At 43.1% G+C, this 20,633-nt stretch overlaps 1 protein-coding gene across 3 annotated transcripts in view; it reads left to right on the top strand.

Moving 5' to 3' along the window:
* Positions 1 to 20,633, top strand: part of SGMS2 (sphingomyelin synthase 2) — a 330,113-nt gene that overhangs the window by 212,825 nt on the left and 96,655 nt on the right. For all 3 annotated transcript variants that reach the window (XM_086962017.1, XM_086962018.1, XM_086962019.1), the window contains one exon: positions 15,957 to 16,074. In XM_086962017.1, the coding sequence (XP_086818143.1) occupies positions 15,957 to 16,074 (118 nt within the window). The remainder of the gene's footprint in view (positions 1 to 15,956; positions 16,075 to 20,633) is intronic.

The raw sequence follows: 20,633 nt of genomic DNA, 5'->3' as shown, positions 1-20,633 counted from the left end.
GGAAAAGGTAGACATACATGCATAGATATGTGTATGTTGTGAGACTTGGCAGGTATCACCTGGTTATCCCATATCTACGGGCAGCCTAGAAATGTATCTTGAAAAGTAGACCAGCCTCTCTGTTCTGTAACTTACTCTTAGATTCGCCCCTATACTCACAAACATAATTGTCTATGTCCATATTGGAGCCCATGGTTTATCGTCCAGAAATATTTTCTTTGACTGTAAAATATACTCCTCAAAAGAAGGTTTAACAGATCACGGAACACTTGCTTGGTGTTGGCTGGTGACCACAGAAAATTGCTGTGACCTCTCTCAATCCCTGCAACCTCAATATATTCTGTACCTCTTTCACCTTCTTGTAATCAATACAACAGAACCCTTCAATGAAAACAAGGATGCTCTTTGCTGTTGCTTATAGACAATCAGTTCTCAGACAACTACAAAAGCTTTGCAGATCTAAGCAGGGTTTCACAAGCAACAGATTTTAAGAGAGGACCCCGAGATAGACCCCAGAGGGCGTGTTCCATTTCAGATAGTCAGGATAACTTATCAGTCTCTACAAACGTGCAACTTAGATCCATTGATTGTAAGTGTTTCTTATGAGGATATTCTGAACATCTGGAAAGGATATGGCACTGCTGGATCTATCGTGCATACCTGTGCTATTTGGCATTCGTGACCTTGGTTTCCGGAAAGAGTTTGAAATCTGTGTTTATGTGGGTTGTGGTTTCTTGTGGAAGTTAGTGGTGTCTCGAATAAAGCAGTCTGGAACACTAACCTGTTGTTTTCAAATGCAGTCACGGAAACATAATAAATTCCAGATTATGTATTGTCTCTAGGAATAATTAGATGACCAGGACTCTAATATTTGTGGTGAGCATGCAAGGTATTCATAAAGTTGTGTTATAGGATACAATTGGGTAAGCTTTGTTTGGATGCTGCTTAGCAAGGTTTTCTTGGCTCATATCATTGCTTTTTGTACTCGGCAGAGAGGTGGCACTATTTCGAAGAGACCAGATATGCATTGGACAAGACACACCGACACAGCATTTCAGGTCATGACACATGCTCACAAGTGGAACAACATTTCACTCAGGAAGAAGGACACTCACTGCAGGACCTTTCTGTTTAAGTATACTTAAAAAAAACACCTAACAATCATGATAGCCTTTACATTTCACTATGATCAACTTTAAATTAAATATAACAGTAACATTTTAATACTAAACAGATTTAAATATCTACAACGTTGGGTGCATTTTGGCATGCACTCAAACAATGAGAACCAAGTTACAATATAGGTTTCATGATTCAGTTTGAGGAATGTTTAATCTTGTGTCACTAGAAGATATACTTATGATCTCAGTGCTCTATGTTATTTTGGTTGCCAAGGCTCACAGAAACTTTTCTCCAATTGACTGGTCATCAAACGGAGTAGTAGTTACATCTTTGTTTCATGTTGCTTTCCTTGAGAAATATGACTTCTGACTGGGATTTCACATCTGTCCTTTAAACGAAAGAAGGAAACGTCAACTTGATTAGCGAAGAGGAAACCAGATCCAGCCCCAAAGGACACTGGTGATCCAGAATAGAGAAAAGCGTACCCACAAGCTGGCATGTATATCTGATAAGACAAACTTACCCTGGACTAGAGAGCCCCGTTATGTATTAAACGTGTCTAGAAATCTACCAGTCCAGGCACTGATGTCAGCAATGCTTGGCGCTATCCGACAGATTCTTGGATTTGGACTGATCCTAGTGATTACTGTAATATACCACCAATGTTTTTAAAAGCATGCATTGACTCAAATGTAGATTATACATTTCAGAATTAATTTATCTGGAAGACATACAAGGCAATGTATATGCAGTATCTTTTCCTCTTGGGATCGCTTCTCCAAGTCATCTGATTGTCTTAACTTCTCTCGGTCAACCAATGGTCAAATCAAGCTCACCAATTCTACAAGTGGCATCCAATACCATCACCAAATGTAGAGTATCCCTGAACATTGACATCCATTCAAGGCACACAAGCGTTTCAAAGAGTTTTGAGATGGCATAGAGCATATTGTTCTTTTAGAATAAGAATTATCAAAACATGCATAGAAAAGTGACTGCTACGGAGTTTGTATTAAATCAAGTTTTTTACAAACATTTGACGTGTAACCAACTTCATAGGCCCTAAATGGAATGAGTGAATTTTAAGAGAAGAACAGCAGGGTGTCAGACAAACCCTCCTAGGTTCAAAGTATTTGTGAAAACAAAGAAAGTTTGATAAACCTAATTAGAACATTGGAATGTTGAGAGCTCCATTGAAAACAACAAAGTAGGTCTTGGCTTATAATGGCTGGTGTAACCCCGGAGCTTCAACATTCCTTTGTTTGTCTTCATGTTTCTTAATTTTTAATTTAGAAAATTCTACCCTTAGTGGGTGGAATGTTCTAATAGCCTTACGGCTCTTTTGCCTCGGGCTATACCGGTTGTTAAAGTTCCTCTCCCTCATTAAAGACCCTTGCTTGCGGTTCAGGCCTATAACAGGTTTAGGGCCTTTAACCACCAGTACAGCCCTCGGCAGCGTACTATAAGGTTATAATAGAAGAGAACAACATATTCAGTTTCATGGTTGATGCTATTAGCATCCATCCAGCAGTCTGACCCCCTTTCATAGATACCTACACACTCTCCATATGCTTCTTGCCTCTGCTCCACACTTTCACATACCGTAGAAGCTGATGACTACATTAGGTCTTCTAGCTGGCTCACCGGTCTCACTAATCATGCAAGATGCAGACTTTCACTGAAGCCTATTGCAAGAATATTCCAAACATACTTAACAGGCTTGTCAAAGGAGAGTCCGCTTCCACCTCTTTCCAAACAATGCTACCATTCTACCATTGTCTCCAGACAAGATCAAAGCTGACCTCTAAAGCAGTGCTTCCCAATTTTTTTTTTTAAACAGCGCGAAATATCAGACAGCTTTACATGAGCACCAGTTGCATTACAGATAGACACATTCATTTTTTTTAGGCACGGGGAGATTACTTGATTTGCCCAGAATCACATGATGTTGAGTGTACCTGCTGAGACTCGAACCCGGTTCCCCAGCTTTGAAGTCACCCGCCCAAGCCGTTAGGTCACATCCTCTCACTCCTATAACCACAACCCAATTTTTAGAATGACAAACTTTCACAACCCACTTAGCTTTAATGGACTTGAGGTAGGTGATTATTTCGTATGTAACTAAAGTATCATGTAGTAGCACACTGCCATTTACAGATTGCACATCTTCCATCAAAATGACCTTTAAATTTGCACAAACATACAGTTTTACTGATAAAAATATGTTGCAAACAAATGAGAATGTGTGGAAAACAGGTTTCAGGAATATTTATCATTTGTAAATCACCAAATAAAATGTATTGATCAGTTTTGATCCTATTAAAATATTTGCCATCACACTTCAGAATTACAAAAAAATGTGCTCCACCCTTGCTTTTCTAACTGATGAATATGTACAGTTCATTTAACCGTATTCACAATTTGGTGTGCATTACAAAAAACTGACAGCCTACAACCTTTCCCTTCCCACAAATAAAGTGAATTTTGTGACAGATTGTCACATAATTCACTTTACTCTTCTTTCTCTGACTGCAAAGTGAGAGGAGTTTGTAAACACCAATCCCCATTTTTTAAATATAAGCAGCAATTTGTCAGTCGACATAGCCTAACATTTGCCCTTTGTTTTTGAAGTGCAGCAAATGTGACAAACTCAAATTTTAAGGCGTCTTTATTTATTGCTTGGACTTTTGTGACCCACTAAAAGTCGTCTCACAACCCACAAGTGGTTCGTGACCCACAGCTTGGGATCACTGGTCTATAGGCATTAAACAATGCTTCACACGAACTATTTCTCTTTTCATATATAAAGCTCTAGGAGGAGCAGATGTCTGAATCTCAGTGGATTCCAGTTGTCCAGGACAGAAAGAGCAACGTTTTTTAGGTGAGACTCTTTAAAAAAAGATCTCTAAATAGCCCATCATAATCGTTTACTATAAACCAATGTAATTTTCCTACCTATTTTGTTAACTACTTCGCACACTTTAGCCATTAATATTTGTATCTCGATTAATTGAAAGCCATACAATGAATCTCAGTTTACATACCCACAGTCTGCCACCCCTTAAAAGCCCTCCATTCAAGCATCTGGAAAACCAAATTAGGCTATCTAAATTGGGAGGTGGGCATCTGCTAAGACTAAACAACAAAAACTCAACCTCTTTTTTAGGTCTTGCCTGCGACAGAACATGTGCTGCATGCGCTCTTGCTTACAAGAGATACTCTATATAACAGAGAATTACAGTCTGTCATTGTTTAACATTTGTTGTCTCCATTGTCACTCTTATTTTCTTACTACTAATTGACTACTTTGTACTGGCTTCACTTTCTCTTCTTTCGGCTGGAGCATGGACCAAGTACTGATGGCTTCAGCTTGACTACTGCCCTACTGCTGATTGCGTTCCTATTTAAAACAAAAAAAAGAATTTTGCCCTGTTGTCTTTGTTGAATCTCTTGACATAGGTAGCTATGATTTACTATGCTATATGCACTTCAGCAAGGCCTTTTTCTCCTTTGAAATGGATGCTTGTTGAGACTACAGTTGTTATCCGATTTTATTGCGACAACAGATATATACTTCCAACTGTATTTTCACTAAGACATGGACATGGGCGCAATTGCTTACTTTATGTGAAAGCTTTTTTTTTCCAATTGTCATATTTTTTCTTTGTCATGTATGGGGATATTAGCATAATTTGCTCAGAATCCCAGGGGTTGTATTGCAGAGACCTAAAAAGCATTTCCAAAGCTGATACATCTCATCTTTCAGACTATAGGCTCTGCCATTGCCTATTTTTCATGCTGTACTGCCTGGGCATTGCCAATTTTGGCAATGATTTGTAGCCATGCTGTATAGCAGCATAGCTGCTGTGCAACATGGGTAAAAATAATAATAAAACATAAAAAAGGACTATGATCCATCCAGAGCTAATGTACTTTAAAAAGAAAAGCTGATTAGCCCTGGCTGAGTCATTGTGCTTTTTGAAATTAGTTTTAGCTGCACTGTGAAGCATCCCCGCTGTTGTACATCAATCCTACTAAACATTGCCACAGCCAATAGGCCTCATAAGCAAGACCTTTTTATTTTGCCTATGCTTGTCCTGCTTAGCGCCATATGTCTTGGCTTAGGCCACCAGCATGTCTACCTTTTCTGCTAACAGACTTAGGTCTGCCCAAATATATCCAAAGATATCTCACAGTTGAAGATTCAGGCTCTCATCTTACATACATCTCAAGTTAGTCTCTCACATACACCCTCTTGCCGATTTCATCCCCACCTCTTACCCTAAAAAAATTCCTAACCATCTCCTGCATCAAATTCATCCCAAATGTAGAGTATCCCTGAACATTGACATCCATTCAAGGCACACAAGCGTTTCAAAGAGTTTTGAGATGGCATAGAGCATATTGTTCTTTTAGAATAAGAATTATCAAAACATGCATAGAAAAGTGACTGCTACGGAGTTTGTTTTAAATCAAGTTTTTTACAAACATTTGACGTGTAACCAACTTCATAGGCCCTAAATGGAATGAGTGAATTTTAAGAGAAGAACAGCAGGGTGTCAGACAAACCCTCCTAGGTTCAAAGTATTTGTGAAAACAAAGAAAGTTTGATAAGCATAATTAGAACATTGGAATGTTGAGAGCTCCATTGAAAACAACAAAGTAGATCTTGGCTTATAATGGCTGGTGTAACCCCGGAGCTTCAACATTCCTTTGTAAAATAATACATAAAACATAAAACTCATCTAACTCATCTAGCCCCTCTCTGCTCACACTTCCTCACAGACTACTCATCCTCACCTCCATCTCATTCACTTCTCTAACCAGTGGTGGTTTGCATACGGCATGTTGCAGGGCAGTGGGGCTGGGCGGGGGAGGGGCAGGGTGGGGGGGTAGTAAACTCGGACTTAAGACGGAACGGAGGAACGTAATAATTACTTTCCTCCGTTCCGTCGTATGTCCGAGTTTACTACACCCCACCTCTGCCCGTCCCACTGCCCGCCCTATGTGAGCCGCCACTGTCTCCTACCCTCACATCACCTCTTTCCATAGATCCCTCCCCCTAATAAGTTCATGAGGCTCTAACCTGTTTCCTTACCCAATCTTTCCCTCCTCTCTCACATTCTTCCTAACCCTTCGCACCAGTCCCTCAGTGCTCTTCTCATCTCGCTTGCTCATCCTTTCCCTCACCAACTCCACCAACAAGTGCATTTTCATCATCCTTACCCACTATCCTTGTTTGTACTTTACAACCACCTTACCACTCAATGCACCTGTTAGCCCTCGCTTCTCTACTATTCTCTCCACTACCTCTTAAATACATCACTGACCTCTCACCTCTCCTCATCTCCTTCTCTCCTTAACATGGCTACACTCTCTTTCTAATCCTATCCAGCTGGTGTTGCTTATATTTCCACACCCTTACTTCTTTAACCTGCCTCATTCTCCCTCTACCCTTAAAGATTACTTCTCATCATCCCTTCTACCATATATCCTCAGTATACCTCTCCACCATGCGTAGAATGCAGCCGGATGATCTACAATAATCTGTTTTGATGTTTGCATTCTATATAATGTATCTGATACACCTTAATGTTACAAGGCTGCCATCAACCTCTTTGGTGATCCCCCGTTTGACCTACCAATAATGTGAGAATCACAACCACACATATAGGTGAGATGATATATAGTACACCTATGGACCACCCACAATCACCGACAACACTGTCACACAAAAAAACACACAGGTTCAGTGGAGGGTTGAAAAATTCCCCCAACGTTTAGAGGCCTCTCCATGGGACTTGCTGAAACAGATAAAATGACCGAGCAGACCACCATGATGATGAGCCATATAGTTAATCAATCAGGAAGCAAACAGTGTGTAGGGGGTTCGTTGTAGTAGCCAGGCCAACTAATCACTGATGATGCAGCGAACTAGACTTCCAACAGTGATTGGCAAAGTGCACCATATCAAAATTTAACAAAACACATCTAAAAGGAGCCTCTTCAAAGTGTTTCATGTACAACTTATGTCAATATAAATATCATTAAGCCTTTATTATGATATCGGCGTTGCCCAGGAATTTATGCTTGAAATGCCCCATCACTTCACATATATATTTCAGACGCATGAACTGCTCTTTATAAATCCCTTCATTACCTGAGCCATAGTTCTACAAATCAATTTAGGCTATATTGACCTAACATACTTTATTACCTCATGATGAAAACCGCCACATTTGCTGAAAGCAATATAAATGCACTGTGGTCCATTTATGGCTCAGGAAAAGGAGATTGAGGTTTTGAAGTACATGGCTTTGTTGTGCGGCAGAACAGCTGCAAATGGAGGCGCACAAGGTTAGTTGCCCTAAGCAAGGATAAGTGAAGATCTATGTCTCTTTATTCCTGTTGGTGTATAAACCAACAGTGCTATAGGGAATTCAGACAAGAATTCTGAGCTGTTTTTATATTTCACACTGAATAGCGTTCTGATTTTCCAGCCCTGGCACAGCAAAATGTGGGTATTTTAAGTCTGAATGGAGTATGTGTGGTATTTTTGGACGGAAAGCGAAAATAAACATTTACTAACTGTCTACCTTTAGTTTATATTCTCCTCGATATCAAACAGCATTCAGATACAGAAAGCACCATTTAATATTCTGAATTTAAATTAATGAAAGTGGTGCTCTATTTTGCCAGTTTCAACAAGAAGTGCCTTATGATGAGTCATGAAATGGTGCTGCAGTGGGTCTACCTCATCACAATAACCGCCATTACTTCTGTTAGGCATTATTGGGACTGACCTTTACTAGGGCATGTCCTTTAGATAAAATGGTAATTACCGCCACCTGCCATTGGGGACGCTGTGTAGATTTACTTTTCTAACTCTTGGCCTATCAATTTGGCCACTTTCTGTAACGGACGTCACAAAAATGAGTATGCACCTCTACAGCTATGTCAAGCAAAAAATGACATGTTTTCAAGCCTTCACAATAGCCTGTACACACAGTGGCATCTGAAAGCATTTCCCTGTGCATTCTACCCAGATTCTCACTCCATGTGTAGGTATCTTCAGAAATTCTAGAAAGATGGACACGTGGTTTGGGCCTTTAAGGTATTTAACTATGAAGGGCAATACATTCAATTCAAGGCTTATTCATTTGAAATAAATCAGCCCTTAAAAATAAATATAAATACAACAATAACATCAGTTACATTCAGGGTAAAAATAGGATCTTGGCTCGTATTATAGATAACTTTTTCATCCCGGGAATCAAAGGCACACAGATTCATATCGGACTAGAGAAGAACTCGGGGGATAACTAACCAAGTGCAACAAAACTTACTCTGACTGCCAAAAGACTGGCATGATCTTAGTGTGCAACACAAAACCATCTTTGCTTCTCTTCACCTGTCCAGGTTCTCAGAGTACTTCACCATTTCCAGTCTTCAAGGCACAAAATATAGATGGCTTGTTTGCCAAGGATTTTTCCTTCAACCAGCAAGTGAACAGTGTTACTAATAGTATAGTTCCACCACCTCAATCAGGGTTGGTAAAGCGCAGCAACTCACCAGCGAGGGTCTCTAGGGGGGAGAGGGGTGGCTCCGTTGAGTGCTGGGGTCATCCGAAGAGCAAGGTCTTGAAGTCCTCCTTTACTAGAGCAGTGTAGGGGCTTGCCCATGGTGAAGGGGGGAGGAACGGTTGTTCCAGGCCTTGTCTGCGAGGTAAGAGAAGGACTTTCCTCCCGTTCTGGTCTTGTAGATGCATGGGAAGGTGGACAGAGAGAGGCCAGCTGATCGATCGTAGGTGTCTCTTGGGTGCGTGAAAGGAGAGCCCGTTGTTTAGGAATGCTGGTCCGATGTTGTGTCAGGTCTTGTATGCATGAGTGAGGAGCTTGAAGGATATTTTTCTTTCGATAGGGAGCCAGTGAAGATCGCAGAGGTGTTGGGTGATGTGTTTGTGACGGGAATGTGTAGGATCAGTCTGGCTCCGGCCTGGAGTTTGCAAAATATTTCCTTGCTGATTCCGGCATAGAGAGTGTTGTCGGAGTCCAGTCTGCTACCGATGAGGGCGTGTATGACCGGTTTTCTGGATTTGGCTGGGATCCAACTGATTTTTTTCCGGAGTATGCAGAGGATGTTGAAGTAGGCAAAGGATACAGCGTTGATCTGGCGGCTCATCATGAGCCATGAGTCAAGTACAATGCCGAGGCTTAGTACGTGCTCTGTCAGGGTGGAGGGATTTGGAGGGGGCGGGGCCACCAAGTGTTGTCCCACGCGGAGGGTGTGGAGCCAAGGATGAGGACTTCTGTTTTCTCAGAGTTGAGTTTCAGGCAGCTCTTCTTCATCCAGGTAGCAACTGCTTTCATCCCTTCTTGGAAGTTATGCCTGGTGATGTTGGGTTCTTTGGTTAGGTAGAGGATGAGCTGGGTGTTGTCAGCGTAGGAGACAATGCTTTTGGTTTCAGATTAGGGTTACAAGGGGTGCCATGTAGCTGTTGAAGATGGTGGGGCTGAGGGAGGATCCCTGGGACACTCCACATCTGGTCTCTGTTGGTTCCGAGAGGTAGGGTGGGAGTCTGACTTGCTAAGTTCTGCATGTGAGAAATGAGCATATTCAGTCAAGGGCCTTTCCGCAGATGCCAGCGTCATGGAGTCTGGTGGCTAGTGTGCAGTGGGAAACGGTGTTGTAGTCAGCCAAGAGGTCCAGGAGGATGAGGGTTGCTGTTTGGCCCTGGTCAAGGAGGGAGGGGATGTCGTCGGTGGCAGTGAGTAGAGCTGTCTCGGTGCTGTCATTGCTGCGGAATCCGTATTGGGAAATGTCCAGGACATTGTTGGCTTCGGTGAAGTTTACTAGCTGGCTGTTGACGGCCTTTTCGATGACCTTGGCTGCAAATGGAAGCAGGGAGATGGTCCTGAAGTTCTTGTGGTCCATCGTGTCTGCGGAGGGTTTCTTCAGGAGGGGGTTGACTCTAGCGTATTTCCAGTCATCAGGGAATGTGGTAGTTTCGAGGGAGCAGCTGATCGTCGGGCGTGGGTCAGGTGCGATGGCCATGGCAGCTCTGTGGAGGATGTGTGGTGGGCAGCGGTCTAAGGGTGCTCCAGAGTGGATGCTCTTCATGGTCTTTAGGGTGTCTTTTGTCGTGAGCGGGGTCCAAATGAGCAGGATCTATAGGGTGGCGTCACAGGGGGTTGGAGCTGGAGTGGAGGTCTTGGTTTTTGAAGATCATCTTAATCTTGAGGTGAAAGAAGGTGCTGAGTCTGTTGCAGAGGTCTTGGGAGGATGGGACGTCTATTGTTTCCCTGTTTGGGTTTTGCAACTTCTTTGATGATGGAGAAGAGTTCTTTGGTGTTGTGGGTGTTGGTGATGATTCTGTCTTGGAAGAATTTCTTCTTTCTGGATTTGATGAGTTGGTGTTGTGCTGTGGTAGCTGCTCTGTAGGCATTGCATGTTTCTGGGGTTCTTTCGTTCCTCCACATCTTTTCGAGTCGTCGGAAGAACCGCTTGGATTCTTTGAGTGCAGGGGTGAACCAGCTTGCTCTCTTGATGTGTCATCCTGTGGCTTTCTTGAGGGGTCCAGCGGTGGTGGTTCCGTGCTATAGTTTTGGTGTCTGGCGTTGTCGTGGTGGGGTGCAGATGAGCGCAAAGGTGAACTGGTCTTCGGTGACTTTGTTCCTGCTTCTACGGGGGAGGCAGTGGGCATGCTTGTGTATGGTGGGATTTCTGAAGGAGAAGTGGATGCAGTGGTGGTCTGTCCAGAGGAGTTGTATGGTGTGGCTGTAGGAGAGGCTGTTTCCTTCTGCAAAGACGGAGTCAAGCGTGTTTCCTGCTGTGTATGTGGAGGTGGTGACCAGTTGCTTCAGTCCTATGTTGGCGAGGTTCTCTTGGAGGGTGCTGGTGTTGAGGTCGTCGTGGTTGTCCAGGTGGAAGTTTAGGTCTCCGAGTAGGCCGTAGTCAGTGGAGGCGAGTGCGTGGGGTGGGATGAAGTTGGCAATTTTGTTGGTGAAAGGAGCATGTGGACCGAGCGACCTGTAGATGAGGGTTCCACTGGGAGTTGTTTTGGGGTTGGTCTGGATCTGGAAGTGTGGATGTTCCATGAGGGTCGTAGTTTCGCCCGAGCCGATGGTTGTCATGCGGAGGGTGTTTTTGTGGACAACGGAAAATGCCTCCTCCTGGGCAGGTGGGGCGGTCTTTCTGCAGGATCTTGAATCCATCGGGAATGGGGTGGTGATGTCGGGCACGGAGGTGGCATTGGTCCTGGTTTATGTGAGGAAGGTAATGTCGTGCATGCGGGTGTTAAGGAGGTCCAGATTTCTATGGCATGCTTGTGTAGGGAGCGCACATTGAGGAGAATGCAGTTAAGAGGTTTGTCAGCAGTGATGTCTGGTAGGCTGGCTGCTGGAGTCCAGACGTGGGTGAAGGTGCAGCAGCAGTGATGACAGGAGATCAGGCCTTGGGTGTTGCTCAGCATCGAAAGCTAGCATTTGTGCTGCATCTGGGGTTGAGAGCATGGAGGGTGATGGAGTCGTAGTGGAGGTGGGTCGGAGGAACCAGAGTCTCTGGCGCTGGTCGCGTCGGGTCACGGACCTGAACCACTTACGAGGTATATTTCTACTCTTACACCTTTCCAAATGAAATGTTTATTGTACTTGCAATGGTCTCAAAGCGTCCACACTGTTTCAATACTCTACGTAGTGCAGCCCCAAGAAGTCCTTGACAAATTATAATAGCTGTAAAACCATCCCACTCATCTGATATATGGCAAAAGATGTTAGAATCCTATTCTCAGCTTCTTATCGGGTACTGCTTTGGCTTCTGATCCGGTAGTGAACACTATTCAGGGCCCTCTGTATGGTCCATAAACCACTCCATGGGCAAACCCCAGGGCACCTCTCTAGAATACACAACCCCTATCAACCGCCCTAAACCTGCTGAACATTGACTCATTCTTGATTTAAAATTAGTTAGTGGCATATCACACTACATATAAGAACCAACTCTTTGGAATGCCCTGCCTCTATCTTTGGGACTAGAGGAGGATTTGTTTACTTGAATCCTCACATCTTCTATTTTCCCTAAAGTCAGGGTGTAACATTGTTGTCATATAAGTCAAAACAATGGCCCAATGCAACCCATGCCCTGTTCAACAGCTTTACAGTTGCATAAGTATGGCTTACTAACTATCATCATTGTGGATGCAAAACACAAATACCCGTTCAAGGGGGCAAGAGTAGTTTAAGATAGTGCTAAAAGAACAGAATTTCCACTATCAAACAGAGATATGGCAAGCACTTCAAGAACATATTTTAAGTCAGATAGAGAAAGGAAATATTTGATTTCTATTAGGTTGCAGAAATGATAAACCAAATCATGCATTAAGTTCGAGAAAGCACATGAATATACATTAGCAACTATGTGACAGAATGAGAACAGTGGCAAGTTAAGAAAGTGAAAGACAACTGGACTGAGTAGAAATGAATAGCTGTGAATAGGGAAAACTGTTTTCGGTAGTTCAGTTTGAATGCAGTCACCTCCAGTGTTTGGCACTACTGAGGAAGCCCCTTAAGTGATGACATTCTGTCTAATTGTATTTTTTTACAGTGGCATCAAACCTTTACCTCTGAATAATTTTGTGTAGCTAATGGTGATAAACTATTCAGATAGCAGGAACTGACATGTTTTACAACGTTATTTGTGTCACTAGCAGTGATTCATTACTTCAAAGACACAGTGTCAGTTTTTTTTCTCCAAGAGAAGACAAAGGAAGAGACGTGTGCAAAAAGATATATGGACAAACAGATACTACTGAGCTTGAAAGGCAGAGTGGAGTATATGGAGGACTGTCTCGTTGAGGTTTAGGCACTCGCACAGGACTGCAGAAACCCTCACCGGCAGTTTGGGGCCAGCAAAGGCAGTAGAGTAATCGCATGGGGACCACGTTCCCAGACGTTGAGTCAGAAGTAGCAAGATGGCACCCAGCATCTTTTCATTTGTTGTAGTGCGCCAGTCCTCACTTGGTTTGTCCCCGGTTTTGCATCCCTTACCTTTGTATTTTGGGTTACCTTCTTGGCTCGTCTATCCCTTTGCTTCCACCTTTGCAGAATCTCCAAAGACTTCCTCATCTGTTAACTCACATATGAAGATTCTGATTTTCTAGACTGCTTTGCAGTGGTATGATGCCTTTACAATTCTGGTTTCTTGGGGCTTTTCCTGGTGCCTTCCAGGGATTAATAGTACTTGCTCTTGTGAAGGATCCGGTCGGTCACTTGTCACACCTGAATGTCATATATGTTGGGTCCTGGGCTATTTTATTTATTAATGATGTTATGCTACACATAGGGAATACCGCAGACCCAGATGTTACCCAGCTACTGCCATTATCTGTAGAAGTGATAAAAGCTCCTTTTGTAATGGAAAACTGCAGGCATGTTCTGTATTATCTTCCTTTCCTCATCATAAACCCCTTTTAACTTGTTCAGGACTCTCATCAATCAATCAATCAATCAATCAATCAATCAAGGGTTAGTAGAGTGCACTTCTGACCTGCAAGGTTCTCAAGGAGCTGGGGTGGGAGGGGAGTGAGCAGCTTCATTTGGGTCATTCGAAGAGCCAGGCTGTGAGGTGCATTGGTGCAGTGTCAGGCACTGTTGAAGGTGAAAGGGGAGTTCGTTCCAGGTCTTGGTTGCAAGGAAGGAAAAGAATCTTGCACCAGCTCTGGTCCTGTAGAAACGAGGGACGGTGGCTAGGGCGAGGTCGGCTGAGCGGAGGTTTCTTTTGGGGGCCTGGATGGAGATTTGGTCATTGAGGTGTTGGGGTCTTGTGTTGTGGAGGGCTTTGCAGGTGTGTGTATAATTGTATACAAGAATTTATCAATCAGTGAGAACATGGTCAGGCAGTCAAATCTAGATTTGGTCAAAAAGCCATGTTTTTAATTCTTTCCTGAAGTGGTGATCGGACTTGACCATGCGAAGGTTGATTGGAAGGGTGTTCCAAAGGTTCACATTCTGTATTACAAAGGAGGTGCCACCCTGGCGGATTTTGGAAAATCTGGGAATGTGCATAAGTAATTCAAATTTAGCTCTGAGGGTGATGCACAATTAACCTTCAAATTCATTGCACCTCTTTTCCCTGCGTGACGGGGGGCATTCTTAACACACATTGTTTAATTAACTCTTCTCTATGCATGGCTAAGAAATGTTCTTTAATCATTCATCAAAAAATGTCTTGGTTGGACGAAATTCTGTAAACCACGCACCGGAGAAACATGGCACATGCAAATGCAAACACTTCAAAAAACAATGGAACAGCATTAGGATGGCAACCCACCAAATTAAATCCAGCAGGGATTCCATAGGAGCTTAGGGATGTTGGCACCCTGACCTCTGCTCCGCATCACACCCTTTCAGTGGGACAACCTGAGGCTGTGTTAACTGAACTGCGCATTTCAGATTGGCCGGCATGTTCACTGTGGTCAGTGTGACATGCTCAGTTTAGGCTTTTGCAATCAACAGCTAAAAGGCAGCTGAGAAGCAGAGGCACAGCCTTGAAGGTGTCCCAAGGGAGCGCTGTGTTTGTCTGCTCCGGCCAATCCTAGTACCGCTCTTATGCTGTTTAGCATCGTATTCAGCAATCGAGCATTGCTTGGATAGGCTTGGATGCTGTTGTCTAGAAAGCAGTGTGAAGAACTTCTTGTGTGTTTGCAGCCGAAGGTGTGCTGCAGAAGATCATCAAGCAAGGTAAGTTTTTTAAATATATGTGTATTGGAGTAAGTTTATTTTTAAAGAGTTTATTGTAATTTTGTATGTGCCCTACCACTTTTAATACTTAGCAGCCACCATTGAAATCAAGTCACGTTTTTAGAAATATGCATGAGAAAAATGAAATGTAACGAAATGCACAATTTTTATTTACATATTGTTGATCATGTTGAAATCTCAGAGATATTGATGTTCAGTGGGTTGTAGACTTCTCACAAAATATCCAAGAAAAGTATACAAACCAATATTAAGAATACTTGTCCACATTGCCTCACTTAAATAAGACTGATCTCATTGTACCACAAGGAGCACCCAATTTATTCATGCTGCGGAGTGCATCAGACCATGCATTCTACACAATCTCCACCATCTGATAGGGTCAGACACCCCTCATCTCAAATTTGCCTTGCCTCTTGAGGTACTTTTATATTTTACCTCATGTTTTAGCATGATGATTTACCCAGTTTCAGCAATATTAATGTCACTCTCATTTCTCAGGTGGGGTTGAGCGGAGATGGTAAGGGGACAATAGTCTTCACACTCCAGCATCTTTTTTTTATAGTACCTTTTACTAGCCACTGACTCCCATGCTGAAAAAGTTCACGCAAATTCTTTTCATGTAACATAGACATTGGTGGGCAGCCATTTTGTTAGTCAGTTGGGCCTCTTTTGTTCTCATGGTAAGCCACAGGGGTTTCTTGGCCATATTGGATTGGTTCCATGTCACTGAATAGTGTGTTGCCTTCCCAGCACTAAAACTAGAGCAGGCCACTGACCCATTGCTAAAAGAGCGCACACACACAAGAGCTAATGTAAAGCAATGCGCTCTTGTAGATTGATCATTGCTGATAAGAGTTCGTGGTACACTCATTTTCAAACAATGCTTCATGACCTTACCAGCCATGATCTATCTCTTGGCTTCTGTCTTCATTGGGGCTCTTTGCTTCCCTTGGTGTTTTTGCCATGTGGCTCTCACCACGATGGACCATCCATATTCTGCTTGTTAATACTTATTGATGAAAAACATTCACATTGTTTGCGAAGTTGAAGTTAACACTCTTTCTCCTTTGTTTACAGATCGATAGTGATACGCAGATATTTTTTTATAATTGGAACTTTGTACCTGTACCGTTGTATTACCATGTATGTTACCACACTACCTGTGCCTGGAATGCATTTTCAATGTGCACCTAAGGTAAGACAATCAATTAAGCATGGCTTCTGTCTTCGTGCCATGTCATTCTACAAGTTTGATACTCCACGTACCAGAGTTTCGTTCTAAATAGGATGCAATTTTTCTGAATTGTTATTGCTGTAGTCTCACTATTTATCACTGTCATGCCATGTGTGTGGGTGTCCATAGATTTGTAAATTATAATGCTAGTGCCGATTAGGTGAAATTGTGTATTTGTTTTCATTTAATTGCACAAAACAATTCTGTAATTTTGTGATATGGACTTTAAGCTCAAAAATGTGGTGTGTTGGACTCTGGATTGATTATTGTCAAGGGAGGCATATTTTGTGATAAAAAGTCACAACAGATACTGGTTGGAGACTGGGTTGAGCAAAAAATAGCTGTTGCTAAATTCTGCAAGAACCAGCGGGTGAAAATTGCATGAAATAACATGAGGCAAAATTTCACTTAATGCGCATTATGCCAGCATAATTTAAATTTCGTTCAGGCCTAGCTGTTGTTTCCTTAGGCGTGAATAATTTAAAAAAGAGCCAGATAGTAATTTCGTGTTTTGTGTATTATTGAGGTTCGAATCGTAACTGGTCATAATCTTTAGAAAAGTCCTTTTCAATTTTTTACTATATTCAAATAAAAACCTTGAAATACTTAGTCTAATGCATGTGTAAGAATGAGTGTCAATGAACAAATGGTACACCTTAGAATACCTTCATAAATTCCTAGACTGTAAGAGCTTCATTTCTTTCTTCTTAAGACAGCTCCGTTGTAATGTTATGCCTGTAGAGAAACCTCAAGAGGTTTATATTTATTTGTAAAGTGCATATTGTACAACTTAATTGCTTCTATGTTTTGAGACATGAGACGGCACTGGAGTCCCATGGCTTCCTCCTAAGCAGTGCTTTAAAGATTACAGCTGCTCCCGTATTCTGTACCGTGCTGGAATTTTGGTCCATTAACCATATGGTTGGCTGCTCTGCTTTCATTTATAAGTGTTGGACTTGGCCATGCACCATCCCCAAACTTTTTGCCTTGTCCCCTTCTGTTCTCCGAATCTCATTTTTATTGGAGTTAGGACTCTGTACAGTTTAACTACTGCTAACCAGTGCTAAAGTGCTTGTGCTCTCTTCTTTAAACATGGTAAAATTGACACATTTAGTTTACTTTAAAGTCTCTAGTAAAGTGGTACTACATGTACCTCCAGCCCATAAATTAAATGCAACTAGTGGGCCAGCAACACTTAATTGTCCCAGCCACTTAAGTAGACCTTTAATACATGCCTCAGGTCTGCAATTGCAGCTTGTTTGCAGTTTAAATTGCCAGGCCTAAACCTCCCTTTTAAATACATTTAAGACACCCTTATGGTAGGACCCAAGCAGCCCAAAGGGCAGGGTGCATTGTATTAAACAGTTAGAAACTGTTTTCTTAAGGTTTACCTGTCCTGGTTGTGGAAACATCCCAAATTCTTTTTTTCTCTACTGGGAGGGCTGTCTTGTTCTTGAGGGGACTGCCCTGCTGCTTGAGGACTACCTGGTTCTTCAGAGGGCTGCCCTGCTGTTTACGGCCTGTCATGTTCCTCAGAAGACTGCCCTACTGCTTGAGGCCTGTCTTGTTTTTCTGAAGACTGCACTGTTGCTTGAAGACTATACTACTCTCTGAGAAGAAAGACATTACCTGCTCCCTTAATTCCAGCCTAACCTGAGTGACTCCAAGAGTCAATTGGCTGACCTGCTGTTCTGAGCTGCAGGGGCACAGCATGCTCTAAAGTCCTCCCTGCAACCTCCTTGTTGACCTGCTGCAACTGGATCTGGCTGGACCTGCAACAAATGAGCCCTGCTGATCTCTGCTGGTTTGAGTTGCTGATCCCCAAGAGGTTTCTACCCAGATTATGGACCTTTGGCTGGCATTAGTTGAGCTCCTCTGTCCTGAGAAATCCTGAAGTTTTGAACTTTGGGCACCAGACTTTGAGAAGGTAACTTTTTCAGGGGGACTAACCTGGTCCCTGTATCCAACCCACACTCCATTGCGGTCGACCTGAACTTGTGACTTTGTCCTGGTCTATCCCTACCAGATACCTACAGTTAGCGCTTTCTGCTACTTGGCGCTATTTTACTTAAACCTTTAAAATTGCATATCTCTGGTTCTACCGATTGGATTTTTGTTGTTGTGGTCTAATTTTATTGATTACATTTTACTCTATTTCTCTAAAGTGATGTGGGATATCTCTTGTGTTTCCACTTCATTACTGTTTGTTTGCTGCATAAATACTTAACACAGTGCCTCTACATTACACCTGGCTGCTTTTGTGGCAAGTTACTAGAGGGTTAAGCACAGGTTGATTTAGTGACTTTTATGGTTCACCGTGCCAAGGATTGTGGTTGTTTCTTGAGTAGGCCTTTCACCCACCTCAAACAATAACCCAATTTCTTACAATTAGCATTCCAGTTAATGCTCACCAGGCCAGCCATGGAACCCCACCACATGTCAATTAATCTGAGTTTCAGTTGAGAGGTTTGTAGAGGACGGATGAACGGCACAGCAGGGAAGAATGGGGTTAGAGGCAGGGAAATTTGAGAATATTTTCTTTCATCTCTGCCACCTATTTGAATCAAGTGTATATCATATTAAACTTTTGGTAATTTAAGTACACCTCATTGTCTTGACACCAGTACCAGGGATGAAGTATAGTTTAGGCAAGCTGTGGTGTATTTTGTCCAAAGCGTTGCCTTAACCAGCTGAATTTTGCTCAATAAAAGATTTCATTCATGGAGAGCAACACATTGTAGGGAGGAGAAGCTGCCTTCTTATCAACAGATTATTACAATGGGTACTAGACTTGAACAGGGTAAAGGCTGAAACTAGAGGGCAGACCACATAGTGTTTCCTTTTTTTTTTTTTTTTTTAAACCTTTATTGTACCTTCACATAATTACACAGCCATTCGCCTACAACCCGAAGGGCCGGCCGCTTAGAATTGAGCATTGGATGTCGTGCATGAGGATAAGTCCATACTTTGATCACGTTGCTGAAAAGTAAAAGGTTCATCACACGGCAAAGTAAAAGGTACATCACACGGCAAAGTAAAAGGTACAAAACTGACGTTATGTTGCTAATAAGTAATGGTTTTGGTTTTCTGTTTTGTTATAAAAATAACAAAAAATAACAATGAGGAAATCACATTGCGGTCATCCAAAAGTAATTAGTGCTGTATAGCTGTATTGAAAGTCTACCCGACAGTATGTGCTACTATTTATTTTCACGGATTCAAACCCAAGGTGACGGGCAGTAACGCCCATGTACCTATGTGTTACTGTATAGCAGTCCTGACCCTGTCTATCCATACTGCCAACTCCTCGGGACATGGGCCCCCTCCCACTCACCATATCCCTTCCCCTCTGCAACCCTCTCTTGACCCCTCAGCCTACCTCCCCCTCTTCATCTGACTCCAACGGGTCGTCCTCTGCCAGAGGGTCACAAATTTCACCTCGGTACACATTCCATGGGGTCCATATCTTGTTCCACTTCCCCGGGCATGCACGACTCAAGTATACCGCCCTCTCTGTCACCATTATCTTATCCATATTCATGCACCACTGCGACTTCGTCGGTAGTTCTGCTGCCCCCCAGCGCTGAGCGATATCTCTCTTAGCCTCTATCATGCCTAACGTAACCCAAAGTTGGCCACATCTGGACAGGTCATTCGGTCCCCACACATTTAAGAGACATTGCCGCGGTTCTGGAAGTAGAGAGGTCTCCAGAGTCTGTGACACAGTGCGCATTATTTGTCTCCAATAGTCTTGGATACGTGGGCAGTCCCAGATTGTATGGATGAAGGACCCCTCCTCCCCACAGCCACGGAGACAGTAAGGATGTTGTATTCTGTGGATGCGATGTAATAGTGTCCTTGTGTAATACACTCTGCGTAGGACCTTGAGCTGTACGAGTCTCAGCCTGGCTGAGATGCCTACCTCTTTTGGGGACGCTAGTGCCTCATTCCCTTCGTGTTCATCCAGGGCGTCCACTTCCCCTTCCCATCTTTCTTTCAATGAGGTCAGCGGGTCAGGTAAATTATTGAGGAGCTTGCGGTATGTCAATGACGTCGCTCGTTCAATCATGAAGTCAGTTAGAAGACGATCCTCCAGCGGGGATGATTCTGGTATATCCGCCCTGGAGGGGATGGCCGTGAGTAAAGCATGGCGTATCTGGACATAGCGGTATGATTCTTGTGGCCCTAGTTCGTACAATTCCCTCAGGTGGTCAAATGTAATAACCTCTCCCCTTTCCCACATGTCACCTACCGTGGATATTCCAATGGTGTCCCAGTGAGAGAAGCCCTTACTGTATCTCAAGTTTCCCAAGGCACGGGTATCCCAGAGCGGGGTGAGTTTGGTAGTTTTCCCCTTCCAGCCCAGCGCCGCTAGTGCCGTATGCCACAGCGCTGCGGTGAGTCTAGTAGGTCCCGTTAATTTTCGCACTCGCCGCTGGTCGTAGAGTGGGGCCAGCACAGTGTTGGTACCCAGTTGTGCCCTATCTGCTTGGAAAGCTGGGTCAGTCTGTGGAGCATGT

Source organism: Lissotriton vulgaris, chromosome 3_1 (genome assembly GCF_964263255.1).
Source record: "Lissotriton vulgaris chromosome 3_1, aLisVul1.2, whole genome shotgun sequence".
Taxonomy (NCBI): domain Eukaryota; kingdom Metazoa; phylum Chordata; class Amphibia; order Caudata; family Salamandridae; genus Lissotriton; species Lissotriton vulgaris.
The sequence above is the reverse complement of the archived record's forward strand: the minus strand, read 5'-3'. Positions and strand labels throughout refer to the sequence as shown.